The sequence below is a fragment of the Saccopteryx bilineata genome, chromosome X, assembly GCF_036850765.1.
Source record: "Saccopteryx bilineata isolate mSacBil1 chromosome X, mSacBil1_pri_phased_curated, whole genome shotgun sequence".
Taxonomy (NCBI): Eukaryota; Metazoa; Chordata; class Mammalia; order Chiroptera; family Emballonuridae; genus Saccopteryx; species Saccopteryx bilineata.
The window spans coordinates 42,612,714-42,625,854 of record NC_089502.1 but is presented as its reverse complement, the minus strand read 5'-3'; the positions used below and the strand labels follow the sequence as shown (position 1 = coordinate 42,625,854).

At 44.9% G+C, this 13,141-nt stretch overlaps 1 protein-coding gene across 3 annotated transcripts in view; it reads left to right on the top strand.

Moving 5' to 3' along the window:
* Window positions 1-13,141, top strand: part of ATG4A (autophagy related 4A cysteine peptidase) — a 63,738-nt gene that overhangs the window by 46,741 nt on the left and 3,856 nt on the right. For all 3 annotated transcript variants that reach the window (XM_066249955.1, XM_066249954.1, XM_066249957.1), the window contains 8 exons: window positions 152-250; window positions 2,730-2,831; window positions 3,040-3,112; window positions 5,451-5,530; window positions 6,632-6,819; window positions 6,940-7,018; window positions 11,659-11,804; window positions 13,047-13,103. In XM_066249955.1, the coding sequence (XP_066106052.1) occupies window positions 152-250; window positions 2,730-2,831; window positions 3,040-3,112; window positions 5,451-5,530; window positions 6,632-6,819; window positions 6,940-7,018; window positions 11,659-11,804; window positions 13,047-13,103 (824 nt within the window). The remainder of the gene's footprint in view (window positions 1-151; window positions 251-2,729; window positions 2,832-3,039; window positions 3,113-5,450; window positions 5,531-6,631; window positions 6,820-6,939; window positions 7,019-11,658; window positions 11,805-13,046; window positions 13,104-13,141) is intronic.

Sequence of the window (13,141 nt, the reverse complement as noted above, 5' to 3'; positions counted from 1 at the left end):
GTAACAAACCCTGTATGATATCTGGCTATAACTCTTTCTTCTCTTTTCAGAGTATGTGTGTCTGTCTTGTATGATTTTCAGATATGCTGATTGTTTGGGGGAAAGGACAACTTCAGGAACTCATATTCATTGCCATCCATTTTGCCAACAGGGGGAACGGGCCCTTCCTCGGATGCTGGCTGGGGATGTATGCTGCGCTGTGGACAGATGATGCTGGCGCAAGCCCTTATCTGCAGACACTTGGGAAGGGGTGAGTTAAGCTTGTTCTCTAAATGCCCTCAGAGGCCCCTTCAGTAGCACTCACTGCTGGTGCTTTCACACTGGTGGTGAACTCGAGGAACACTCATGGACAGGGGTGCTGTGGGGTTGACAAGTTGACAGAGCCTCCCATGAGAAGGAAACAGGCGACATTTCCCTGTGATTCGCCAAGCCAGAGTTAATTTCCTGGACCAGAATGGAATGTCGAGGCAGGAGTGTCATTCCGTTTCCATCTTCGCTGTTGTGTGACGGAGATGGGTCAGATAACAAAGGCAGTGGGAGGAAGGGTGTGGTGGTAACTCTGTTTCTTGGACTTCTTTAAGATATCTGCTTAGCGAAGGATGTAAATGACATAAAGGAAGTGCCTAATGAAGAAGCTGGTGCTATTTTGGTTTTGGTTCCCTGAAGATGTCCACGTGATGATTAAGGGATCCTTAAATTAGCTTCCTCAAGAGGCCACTTCATGAAGAAAACTTTAGTCATCATTGTTGGAACTCCTGAATCTTGCTTTCTTAACGTGTGTGTGTGCTTCCCTATGGACAACTGTAGGCTGACCGTAACTGGGTGTCAGTCTGGGCAGTTGGGTGAAAGTCTGGTTCAACTTGAGGATGAGGACACGCTGGATGAGATCAGGCTGAGGTTCAGAGGGAGGGAAACGTTGTTCCTTTCCCCCAGTGCACAGCCTCACACACCCTGCTGCCATTATCCCAGAAGACTGGGAGGAGGGCCGGGAGAGGTTTGAGGGCTTCATCTCTTCTCTTCAGGGTTTAAGATATCATGGGCCTGCTTTCTGTTTAACAGATGAAGAAACTGAGACTTAGGAAGTAAGGCGACTTGCCAGCATCAAACAGCAAGAAAGCATAGATCTGGGAATACAATGCAGGTCTTCTGATTCCTTGTCCAGAGATTTCTCTACGGTACACATAGATTCTTGGAATAGATTCGTTCTTATTATTTAACTGTTCCCTCCCCACTTATAAAATACTCCAAGGTGATTCTTTTGCAAATGAATTTTGTGAAAAGCAAAGTAGAATAAAGAACCCCACTCAGCAGTCTCAATTGTTTAATGTAAGCATGGAGCAGGAAGAATTGGAGAATATATTTTGCAGCAAAGATGAATTAGAAGATGCAATTCTGTAAAGAAGTATTTTGAAGTGTTTCTTATTTTGTTATTGAAATGGGATGTTCACTTATTACCATCATCAGGAACGATTTTGTGGGACTTAGCAGCCAGCTAATCAGGATCTCCCCCAGACTTGGACAATTTATTTGGTAGCTGATGAAAAACAGTTGGATACAATTCACCCTCTGAAGTCTGTGCTGAATATAAAGTTTAAACCTTTGGTTTCCGAAATACTAGAAGCAAAGGGAACGGAAGACTCTGGAGATAATGGCCTTTGGCTGCGAGTATATTTCAGTTGTGAATTTCAACTCTCTCTACAACCTCAGGAGAGAAATGGATGTGTTGGAAGCGGACTCAGCCTCAGGATTCCGCCCCATTGGACCGAGCTCCTGGGGCTGCGGGCAGGGAGCCGGGAGCCTGTCCAGAGCAGGGATCATGGCGAGCTTTTGCACTGTCCACAGCAGCAATGAGTTGCCGTCCTAGGGCTTGGGCGCTTGTGCCTCAGGCCTGGGTGGGATTCCTACAGATGTGATTATTTCGGTTTGGTTTATAAGAAAACCTTGAACGCTGATAGCAAAGGAATTTGTTTTTCCAGAGCTTAGTGTGGACTTTTTAAAGGTTGTATAAAAATGGCAGCGTGCTATTTTTTTAAAGCTTCCTTAGCTGTGAATTGCGTATGTTCCATTGTGAACTGTTGTGTGTCAGAATAGGACTTCCTCCCATGAGACTTTTTTGGCAACACACCAAAATATAAGGACAAAGCTGTTGCTGTCTGCGTGGAGATGCGGTACCGGTGTCTGGGTGATACACGGCTGTATTGCTGGGTTTGCTGCAACCTCCTGGTCATTGCGGAGCTGACCAGAACAGCCTTTATGAGACTGTTTTCATATAATATTTATCTAGCTCCAGCCCTGGGGCTAAGTCGGTTCCTTAGTCCACTTACTGTTTTGCTTTTACTTTACACCTATTGAGTCTTTGAAAGTAATCAGTTTCCAAATGTCTTTGTCATCAAAATTAAAGATACTTAGGAATGTTTTAAGTTGATCATCCCTGCCTTTCAGATATAGCTTCTTTGTTGTCCTTCTAACCTCGTCGTTATAAGAAGAGTTCAGAGGAGAAATAATTAGCAATTATAAAAATAAATTAACTAGGCTCTGGCTGGATAGCTCAGTTGGTTAGAACATCGTCCGGAAGCACAGAGATTGCCGGTTCAATTCCCAGTCAGGGCACAAATAGTAACAGATCAATGCTCCTGTCTCTCTCTCTCTCTCTCTTTCTCTCTCCCTCCCTTCCTCTCTCCCTAAAATCAATAGTTTTTTAAAAATGACTTACTTTTCTTTCTTAAAAGACTGGAACTGGGAGAAGCAAAAAGAACAACCCAAAGAATACCAGCGGATCCTACAGTGCTTCTTGGATAGAAAAGACTGTTGCTACTCTATCCATCAAATGGGTAAGGTCCCATCAGTGATTTAGAGACAATACCTGTACCTGATCCTTTCGCCCTCTCCCTTGTATGTGGCTGCACTGAGTTTTTTGTCAGTTTAATATTAATTAATTAATATTAATTAATAATATAATGCAGAAAATTAGGATTTTGTGACAGGCTGGAAGACCTTTTACTAACATGTTTCTTTTTTTTTTTTTCCACATAAAAACAGCACAAATGGGTGTAGGAGAAGGGAAATCAATTGGCGAATGGTTTGGACCAAATACAGTTGCACAGGTGTTAAAGTAAGTAAAAGAGTCTGGCATTTGCTTTATTGTAGTTTCTCTTCTGCTTCCCTCTCCATCAGCTCAATGTCCTATCAACCTAGCTGTTCCTGCCACCCTACTAAGCCATGCCCACTAAGCCACCAAACATATGTACCATTTTACTCAGACAGTTCTTTGAAATGTGTAACTGGGCACATCTGTCTTGCTGTATTAGTGTTCTGGTCCCTGCTATCAGAGTGTGTGGAGGCACCTGACGTCTCACTCAGCATCCCCTCACACTGCGGACTGGTGATCCTGTCCTGGGGAGCCTTCAGCATGAGGGTCACTTTGAGACCAAATTGTTCATATGAAGTGGGGGAGGCTGAGCCAGCCTAGGCCACACCTGGACTCCCAGCCTGTATAGTTTTTTTTAAAAAAATACCCTTTCATTCATTTATTTACACAGTCAGTATTTACTGGGTGCCTTTACTGTGCTAAGTGCTTGGTGTACAGAAAAGAACTAGACACAGTCCTTGCCTCAAGGAGCTTACAAATTATTGGAGAAGGTAACTCCAAGACTAAAGGAGTCCTGTAATCAGTCTGGCGTCTCTTAGCAGACTTCTGACACCCAGGCATGGTGCTTCTGCGCTTGTTCTGTTAAATCCCCCAAATCATCTCCCACAGCAAGAGGTGAGGTGGAGAGGTCAGGACCAATGTTTTGGAAGTGAGCGACATGAATGGCATCAGGACCTTCTGTTGTCACTCTCCTTCCTGACAACATACCACCACGTGAAAATTATGTGAGAGCAGAGCTTGTACTTATCTTGTTCACTGTGGGAACACTAGCACACAAATCTGCCTAGCGCATATAAGTGTTCAATAAATATTCAATGAATGAATGAAAATGGCAGCCAGAATCTGGGGCTGGATTCAGGCATCAGAAGACTGAAACCATCGGGCCTCCATCGGTGGAGCATGCTTCAATCCTGGCCTCTCTGGAGCATGACGCTGGGACCTACTCCATGCAAAGTACAAGGAGGGGTAGCGATTCAATTATTAGTTAGTCTTTAGTGCTCTTGAACGCTTTATATCATAAATGTGCTCGTGAGGGGAGTGGTCTGAATTTCTTGGGGACCCAAGTGAAGCCCGTATCTTGGCTTTGCTCTTTGCTAACAGTGTAGTTTGTGCGACCACCTTCTTACCTTAGTCTTTGGGGGCATGGTTGACTCCGCTGAGTGAGAATTTCACAATATTTCAAGAGCCAGTAAAGGAACCAGGGTAGAAAGTGTAGAAGGTTAGAATGGCTATGCTGAGCTCAAAACTCAGCTTGAAATAGTTGGTTTTTAAATGATATCCTTCAGAATTTGCTTCTTTCTTCTAAATTTTGAGGTTCTCAACAACAAAAAAAAACAGAAGCATACTTTTTAAAAAGAATTTAAGTGGGTTCTGATTCACAACTATTATTATCATTAGCAGCAGTATATATTATCATTACTATTTTGTTTTTTTTTTTTTTGTTTTTTTTTATCATTACTATTTTGGGGAAAGATAATATGTTAAAATGAGTAAACTAAAAGTATAATAGTAATTCACCTCTTTCTGGGAGCTACTATGGTTTGGGATAGAATGTTTTTTTTTCCTTTTGTCCAGCGAGACTGGACTTTACCCAGGAATCCCAGAATAGCCAGGTTAAACGTGTTTTCTTTCAAACTGGAAAGAAGAGAAGATAAAGGAGAAATAATCATGGTACTTTGCTCAGACCTCAGATAAGCTGTCAAAAGGGTTTTCTTTCTAATCTCCTGGGTCACGTAACTCAGCAAGTTCTCTCTCTTTAGCCATTCACGTGAGGCCATCTGCAGCCCCCAGGTCCTTGATAGCACTCCCCCCGCCTGTGGAGAGGGCTAGGAGAGATCACCCCCTTCTCTGGATTTTCCTGGAGCTTATGGCTTATCCTCTGTATTATCTATGATCCCAAATATATATATTTAATTACAGTTTCCATTTATTGAAAAAAAGCAGCAAATCAGAGTATCTTTTATTAAAGAAAAGCAAACAAAATCTCTTGGGAGCAGATGCATTGGTAGCTTTTCTCTGTTTCGCCTAAGGGAAGTAACATCATCTTGCGAGATAGACATTTCCATTTTGCAAAGCAAGGCTTCCTTTTCAAGGTTCAGAAACTCTGATTCTGTCGCATTCTCAAGGTCCCTGAATACAGAATGTCCCAGTGCTTGATCAAAGGAGCCAGAGCTAACCTGAACCCCAGCCTCTCTGAGGCTCAGTGTTCAGTGACTTCAAGAACACTGGACCTGGATTGTCCTGCTTCCTGCTGACAGTTCCATCTTCCCCAATTGTGACTTCATTGTGTGTTGCTTTGCAGAAAACTTGCTTTATTCGATGAATGGAATTCCTTGGCTGTTTATGTTTCAATGGATAACACAGTGGTCATTGAAGATATCAGTGAGTCCACAGTCTGTTTACCTTTCCGGGTGGTGGGTGATGAGATCCTTCTTCACCATTCAGAAATAATTGGTGAGAGAGAGAGAGAGAGAGAGAGAGAGAGAGATAAACAGACAAAGAGAGAAACATAAAAGCGCATGCACACGCACCCTGAGTCTCTAGACTGCCCCACCAGGGCAGGGGAGCTTAGGGGAGCACAGGACTCTGGTGAATCATCCCCTGTATCCTTTTTTGTCTTTCCTTTCAGCTTTCTGAAAGGGCGATAACAATGAGAGGACCTTTGCAGCCCCTCAGTGCAGTACAGACTCTCTCCCCGCAGGGCACTCAAAGTGTGAATAGTAGGTCAGACCACCAACAGGTCATTTGTGGAGGCTGCCCCTTAGTTCAATCCTGTGCTCCCTGCCATGGGGTTAGAGAACCCAAAAGATGTAGTCCGTGTTTCAAAGGCCCTTGCAAATTAGTTGAGAAATGAGATTCTCTCAGTGAGCCTATACTATCTGGCAGGAGATAAGGGAACACTCAGTTGTAAGAAGGAAGAGAACTAGGCCCGGGCCAGTTGGCTCAGCAGTAGTGTCAGCCTGGCATGTGGATGTCCCGGGTTTATTCTCAGGCAGGGAACACAGGAGAAGTGCCCATCTGCTTCTCCACCCCCCTCCTTTCTGTCTCTCTCTTCCCCTCCCGCAGCCAAGGCTCCATTGGAGCAAAGTTGGCCCAGGTGCTGAGGATGGCTCCATGGCCTCTACCTCAGGCACTAGAATGGCTCCGGTTATAACGGAGTGGTGCCCCAGGTGGGAGGAGCATTGCCCCCTAGTGGGCATGCCGGGTGGATCCTGGTTGGGTGCATGCAGGAGTCTATCTCTCTGCCTCCCTGCTTCTCGCTTCAGAAAAAATAAAAAAATAAAAAAAAAAAGAAGAAAAAGAAGATAAGAGAAGTAAGGGCTGTAAGAGTGGCCTGGACTTCTGTGGGAGGTGGGACAGGGTGGGTTCTGGTGGCCTTCCAGGCAAGGAATATCATGTGAGATCTTCCTATGTTTTGCCCTTGGCATCCTTCCTAGGGCTGGATACCCCTAATTCACCAGCTCTCTTGTCTTTCGTTTGTAGAGAAGATGTGCTGCATCCTCCCTATGAGTGCTGACAGAGCTGGTGAGAGCCCCCCTGATGCTCTGAATGCTTTGAGCTGCAGTAAGGCCTCCTCTGCCTGCTGCCCAGCATGGAAGCCCCTGCTGCTCATTGTGCCCCTCCGCCTGGGCATAAACCAAATCAATCCTGTCTATGTTGATGCGTTCAAAGTAAGTCGCTCCGTTTTCCAAGCCTGTTGTTGCGTCCCATCACATCGCCATGTGAGCACGGAGATCCGTGAGCAGCAGTCCACAAGTAAATTGAGAATCTTGCATTCTCTTTCCCTCTAGGAGTGTTTTAAGATGCCACAGTCTTTAGGGGCATTAGGAGGAAAACCAAATAACGCCTATTATTTCATAGGATTCTTAGGTAAGAAAAGAGGAATCACAAGTAAGTCAATGTGGGCTAGGGGAGGGTGGGCAAAAGGTTTGCATGGGAGGCCAGGCAATTCCAGTTAGAGGCCCTTGTCCAGCAAAGAGACACTGTGGTCTCTGGTAGCTCCTTCTGTCTCTGGTCTGATCTGTGGAAAGGAACACGTCTGTGTGCCTGACTTAGAGCAGTTCCTTCTGAATACTTCCACTTCCTTGCTTCTTGATAAGATGGTTAAATGCTGCTTTCCCACAGGACCACCCCAAGGTCACAGCCTTGCTTCAGCACACCTGTCTCCTTCTCGCTGTGGGGCCCAGGTTGGCAGGTTGTCACCTCCCTGGCCTTGTTGATCTCTGTCTTCCTGGGGCTCAGACATTTAGGCTAGAGACCGTCCTCTGGCTTCCCAGGTCCACTCCGTTGGGCCTGCTGGCTCACTGTAGAGCCATCACTGGGTGGGAATTAGAGGAGCCAAAGACAGGTATCTCTCTTCCGATAATGGGGGCTAAACCTTAAAACCACTAACCTCCTAATATGGATCCTGACAAGCAGCCCAGCGTTCCCTGCCTAGGTTGACACCTCTGGAAACACAAGCACCTTATTCCCTAGCTGTGACCAGAGACACTTAAGTCCCTTGGCACACAAGGCGAGCTAGTCCAGTGCTTCTCAAACTTTAATATGCACATGAATCACTTTGAGAGCTTTTGGAAATGCAGGTTCAGTAGGTCTGGGGTAGGTCCTGAAATTCTGCATTTCTAACTAGGTGGTGCCGATGCTACTGGTACACACACCACAGTTTGAGTACCAGGGACCTAGACACCTGGTTAGTGCTGAAGAGCACCAGGAAGGGGCTGATATGGCTAGAGGAATTTGGTGCAGGACACCCCTCGCAGGAGTGGAGTGGTCTGAAACTAGACCTCGAAGATTGCAAGGCACAGCCTTAGATTGGCAAGGGAGAGCTGGAGCAGGTGTGGGGAAGGCTTGAGGGATGTGTGGAGGACGGGGTGAGGTGGGCTTGGTCACCCTCCATCATCCCCTCCTTGGAGATTCAGGAAGGTGAGGTGGAGTGAAAACAGACATCCCTGATGTCATCATCTGCCAGTGTCCCACTTGCTAGCTGTATGACCATGGGGAGAGTATCAACCCTTTCAGTCTTAGGTTCCTCTTATGGAAAATAGGGCTAACCCCTCACTCGCCACGTTGTCATGTCACAGTAGATCACTCAGCAGAAAGCTTGGCATGTAGTACACACTCAATGAAAGGTGGTTCCACTCTTCCTGACCTCAACACCTCTTTCCTTTTGTCTTTCTTCCTCTCTTTAAGGCTAGTGTTGCTACAAGTTGCCTCAGCTCTCTCTAATGCTGCCATCTATTGGTCAAGCCTAAGAACTACAGCTTGATGGAAAATTTGGAGGTTTTTCGTTTTCTAAGTACAAAAGATTAGTTACATACTTTTCAATGTCCTCTGTTTCTAAGCTTTTGGGTTTCTTTCAAAGAAATGTTGCATAAATCTATTTCCTACTATTTGTGGTTTGAGGACAAAGTTGAAACAGATTGGGAAATAGTTTTGGAGGGATCTCAGTGAATAGTGTATGCAACTTCTGGGCTCCCTGGCCTCCATTTCCCTAGTTAACCAGGCAGAATTCACCAAGTTTGCAAAGCCCTTCTGTTTCCTGAGGCCACTGGATTGGGGTAACTGTGGAGTTTGACTGCTCATGAAAAAAGGTATGGGCAGTCCTCTGTTCCTGAGACAGAGGTTTACATGGTGCCTGCTAACTTTCAAAAGTTCTTTGTTTAACCTTCACTTGAGGCTCCAAAGTCCCCCTTGACTCCCCTTTTCTGACTCACCCCCTTAGTGTAGTGGGTTGGGGGGTTGATATTGGTAGAATGTCTGAAGGGAGGAAATGAATGAAAACTGCCATTTTCTGAACAGCTGTCGTGTGCCAGGCACTCCACAGTGTTCTCTCTCTCTCTCTCTCTCTCTCTTCCTATCTGTAGCTAGATAGTTATATATAGATGTATAAGTATAGGTATATAGATAGTTCTATGTATATGTATAGGTAGAGTTAATTATATATAGGTGTATAGATGTAGTTATATATACGTGCATAGATATAGGTAAATAGATGGATATAGTTAGTACAACACCTCTGTGACGTAGAGATCCTATTTCCATTCCACACCTGGTAAAACTAAGATTTAGAGGGGTGTTTCCCTAAGGTTACCTAGCTAGAAAGTGCTTGCCTAGTGCCTCTTGCCTGGTGGGAAGCTGAGAAAATCTGCTGCTGTGAGAAACTGCCCAGGGTGAGACTCTGACTGGCAGGTTTTTCTGCATAGAGAGGAGCTTATTGTTTGTCGCACTTCAGTTGAGGCTGCTGTGTGGAGATCTGTAGTGTGAGCCCTATGTCTGCAGTCACTTGACCAGCCTGCCTCTCCTCTTCAGGCTTTGTTAAGAGACCTTGGTTTAGTTCCCACATCAGTTCTAGGATGTTTCAGATCTTCTGCTATATCTGCTATAAGCACTCTCAGAAACAGGGCAGCCCACAAAGCTCCAGTACACACACACACACACACACACACACACACACACAAAATGGCTAGAGGCAGAGAAGACTCAACTATTATTCCCAGCACCTTATCCTCAAACACGCTGGCAGAACACATGGTTGAAACCCTGCTATGGATTTGTATTTTCTTGTGCACAATTTCCTTCTCCTCTTACCTTTCCACAGTCTCAGATAGGCTCCCCTCTAAGCACCCTGGTTTTTGCTCCTCTTTGTAACTTGAGGCGTTATTTTTTTTTAGGTGTATGTATACACACACTGCTTACAAAACTTAGGGGATCAGAGAATGTACAGATATACTCCAGTACTTTTAGCCTTTTATATAGTGCACTTTCACCATGAAATACAAGTTGTTTTTGTATCTCATTTGCATAATCGAACAACTTTCTTTGACTTGTCGTTTGCTTTTCTAATGTTCTTGTTTAGTAAAAAAAACAAATGCTTTGTATTTTATTGCTTCATATTCATTTTGAAATATCCCCTAATCTTTGTGAGCAGTATATATACATATATATCTATTACTGATCTCACCCACCTGTGTTCTGGTATTCTGGGAGAACAAGTACCTTGACTTTCATAAAGTGAGTCATCTGACAGTAGTGATTTCCATACATTCTGTGGCATTTATTTGTAGGGAAATACTTTTGGGTCTAAACAAGATATTTCTATGATTTCCTTGTATTTGTATTGTGTTTTAGGTTTCTCACAGAGGTCATTTCTTCTCATTCTTATAACACCCTGTAAGGTAACTGGAACAGGCCCAATGACCCTAGTTTATTTATTTTTTAAAGATTTTATTCATTTTAGAGAGGGGAGAGGGGGGGAGAAAGAGAGAGAGAGAGAGAGAGAGAAGGGGGAGGAGCAGGAAGCATCAACTCCCATATGTGCCTTGACCAGGCAAGCCCAGGGTTTCGAACCACTGACCTCAATGTTCTAGGTCGATACTTTATCTACTGCGCCACCACAGGTCAGGCCCACCCCAGTTTAAAAACAGGAAAATTAAGACAGAGTGATTTAAGAAGCTTGTCCTAGGTCTGTGACAGAGACAAGTGAAGTTTTCGTCAGACATCGGAATCACATTATTTTCCAACAGAAACACTTAGATGTGACCAACACACTCCTGACGGCCATTCCACTGAAGGTCTTCAGGGCATCCCTTCCAACCCCATTCTCCTGCCACAGGCAGTTCCTTGGTTGCCTAACTCAGTCTAAAGCACAGAAGCCCAGGTGATCCTCAGGCCTAGACAGCGAGGTAAGGTTGCCCTGTTCGGTACTTTTACCTACTTAGCGCGATGTGGGTGAGCATCGGAGAGACTCTCATCCCTTTAAATAGCAGATAAAATAGAGATTTTATTATCCTAAACCCCTCCCAGGTCATTATTGGGCTAGGCTTTTTCAATTAAAGCGTGTGTTTTCTCTTATTTGTAAACGTCAATCATTTCAAAGTGAGTTTTTCCAGCAAGGTATATCTGTACTGATGTTGATGCGACCAAGGCAGTGCTTTTCAATGGAGATTACTAACTTGCTCACAATGACTAACTTGCTAGCAAATCAGTGTCAGAAGCCAGCTCACTGGTATCCCATCCATAGCAGAGTCAGCATTCCCATTTCTTTTGGAGGCCAAGGCCGTTCTTTCCAGCTGTGCTCTCTGACCAGGGCTCTGAGAAACAATGGTCTGGAACGAGATGCTTTTCAATGTTGAAAGAGGCAGAAGGCCCTACTGGCGCCTGAACTCACGGCCTGCTGATTCCACCTACCACCCCTTCGCTACTGCTGCTCACAGAGCCTGCCGTGTCATGTGTGATCTCTCATTCCCGCCCACCTTTTCCTAAACCTGTCGCTTTCCATTTTCAGACTTGGACTTTGAGGAGATGTGAATGCTAGGGCAAGTGTTCTCGTTGAATGATTCGATTGGGTGTGGGTGCCTTCCTTAGGCATGCTTACCTTACTTCAGGCTTTCTGTCATCTCATTTTCATTGTCACTGAGGGAGGGGTTAGGGAAAGCAGCTCTCCTCCCAAGGACAACAGTGGGGCCAGAGCCAGTGGTCCCTTAAAATTTAAGTGGGCCTCATTCCAACAGGTGATGAGCTCATTTTCCTGGACCCTCACACCACCCAGACCTTCGTTGACACTGAAGAGAACGGGACAGTTGATGACCAGACTTTCCATTGTTTGCAGTCACCACAGCGAATGAACATTCTGAACTTGGATCCTTCTGTGGCATTGGTGGGTATCTGAAGGTTGGGCGGGCCAGAGATACACTGGCACCCTATTACAGATTGGTTCAGGTCACTACGTAGAGCAGCAGGACTATGTTCACTTACCAGCCCCATGAGAGGTAGTGTAGTGTAATGGGGAATGAATGGACCCTAAAGCGAAGCTGCTCAAGTTGAGATTCAAGCCCTGCCACTTACTAGCTATGGACTTAGGGGGTGTCCTTTTACCTTTCTGAGCCTGGGTCTTCTCACCCCTGAAGTGAACAAAATAGAAGTTTCTTCCTTATAAGGTTGTAGTAGAGTGCATAAGGGCCTGGCACATTGTAAACATTCTATAAATATTAGTTAATATTAGTGGTATCATCTTTCCCTTTTTTCCTTCTCGCTCTCTAGTAGGGAATGATATTGGACATAGAGAGGGAAGGAGAAGGGGGCAAGATCCCCTGGTAGACAGTGTCTATTTCTCTGGGCACAAATCCAGGATGTTGCAGCATTACCCCCTCCCGGAAGTATGACTGTTGTCTACGCACATTGACATAGCCAGTGCTTCTGAGGCCTGTCTTCATCCTTTCTTCAAATATAATCCGATTGTCAGGGCAACAGTGTTCAAAGAGGCCTCCTCTTGTCTTGGAATCTCCTTTCACTACTGAACAATAGCTCTGAGAAGGGAGAAGGTGGTTGATGGTTCTCTTTATTGTAATAGGTAATTTCTTAAGGTCAAAGCCACATTATTAAATATTGCTTCTAGCTACAGATACTATTTGGTTTTTGTTTACTGGTTTAATGAATTATTCTTTATAGATGTGTATCTTCGTACACTGAATGTAATAGACTTAGTCCCACACTTTGGAGACTGAGCTTCATGCTATTGTATCTCAAAGTATGAAGGCAGAGGCATGGGAGGGAGGACAAGGGACAAAGAAAGGGACAGAATAAGGGAAAGAACCAGAGAAACAAGGAGATGGAGAGACAGAAGGAGAGGAAGAGACAGAAAGTGAGATGGGAGAGGGAGAATGAAGGGGAAAGAAGAATGAATGAGCAAACACTTGTGTCCCACCAAGGTAGTGATCTAGGAGAGAGATAAGCACAGCCAGTCTTCCTCCTAATTGTTGGAAAATCACATCCGAGGAGAGTGGCCCACATCCCACCTTGCAGCTCTGGGCCTGTGGCTCCAACGTGCAGTACAGGGGGCCTTCCTTGGTGCCCTGACCAGTTCTAAGTTGTGTTCTTTTGCTTCCCCCCCCTCCCCAAGGGATTTTTCTGCAAAGAAGAGAAAGACTTTGATAGCTGGTGTAGCCTTGTTCAGAAGGTAAAGATTTTTTTTTTCTTGGTCTTAAAAAACAAAAG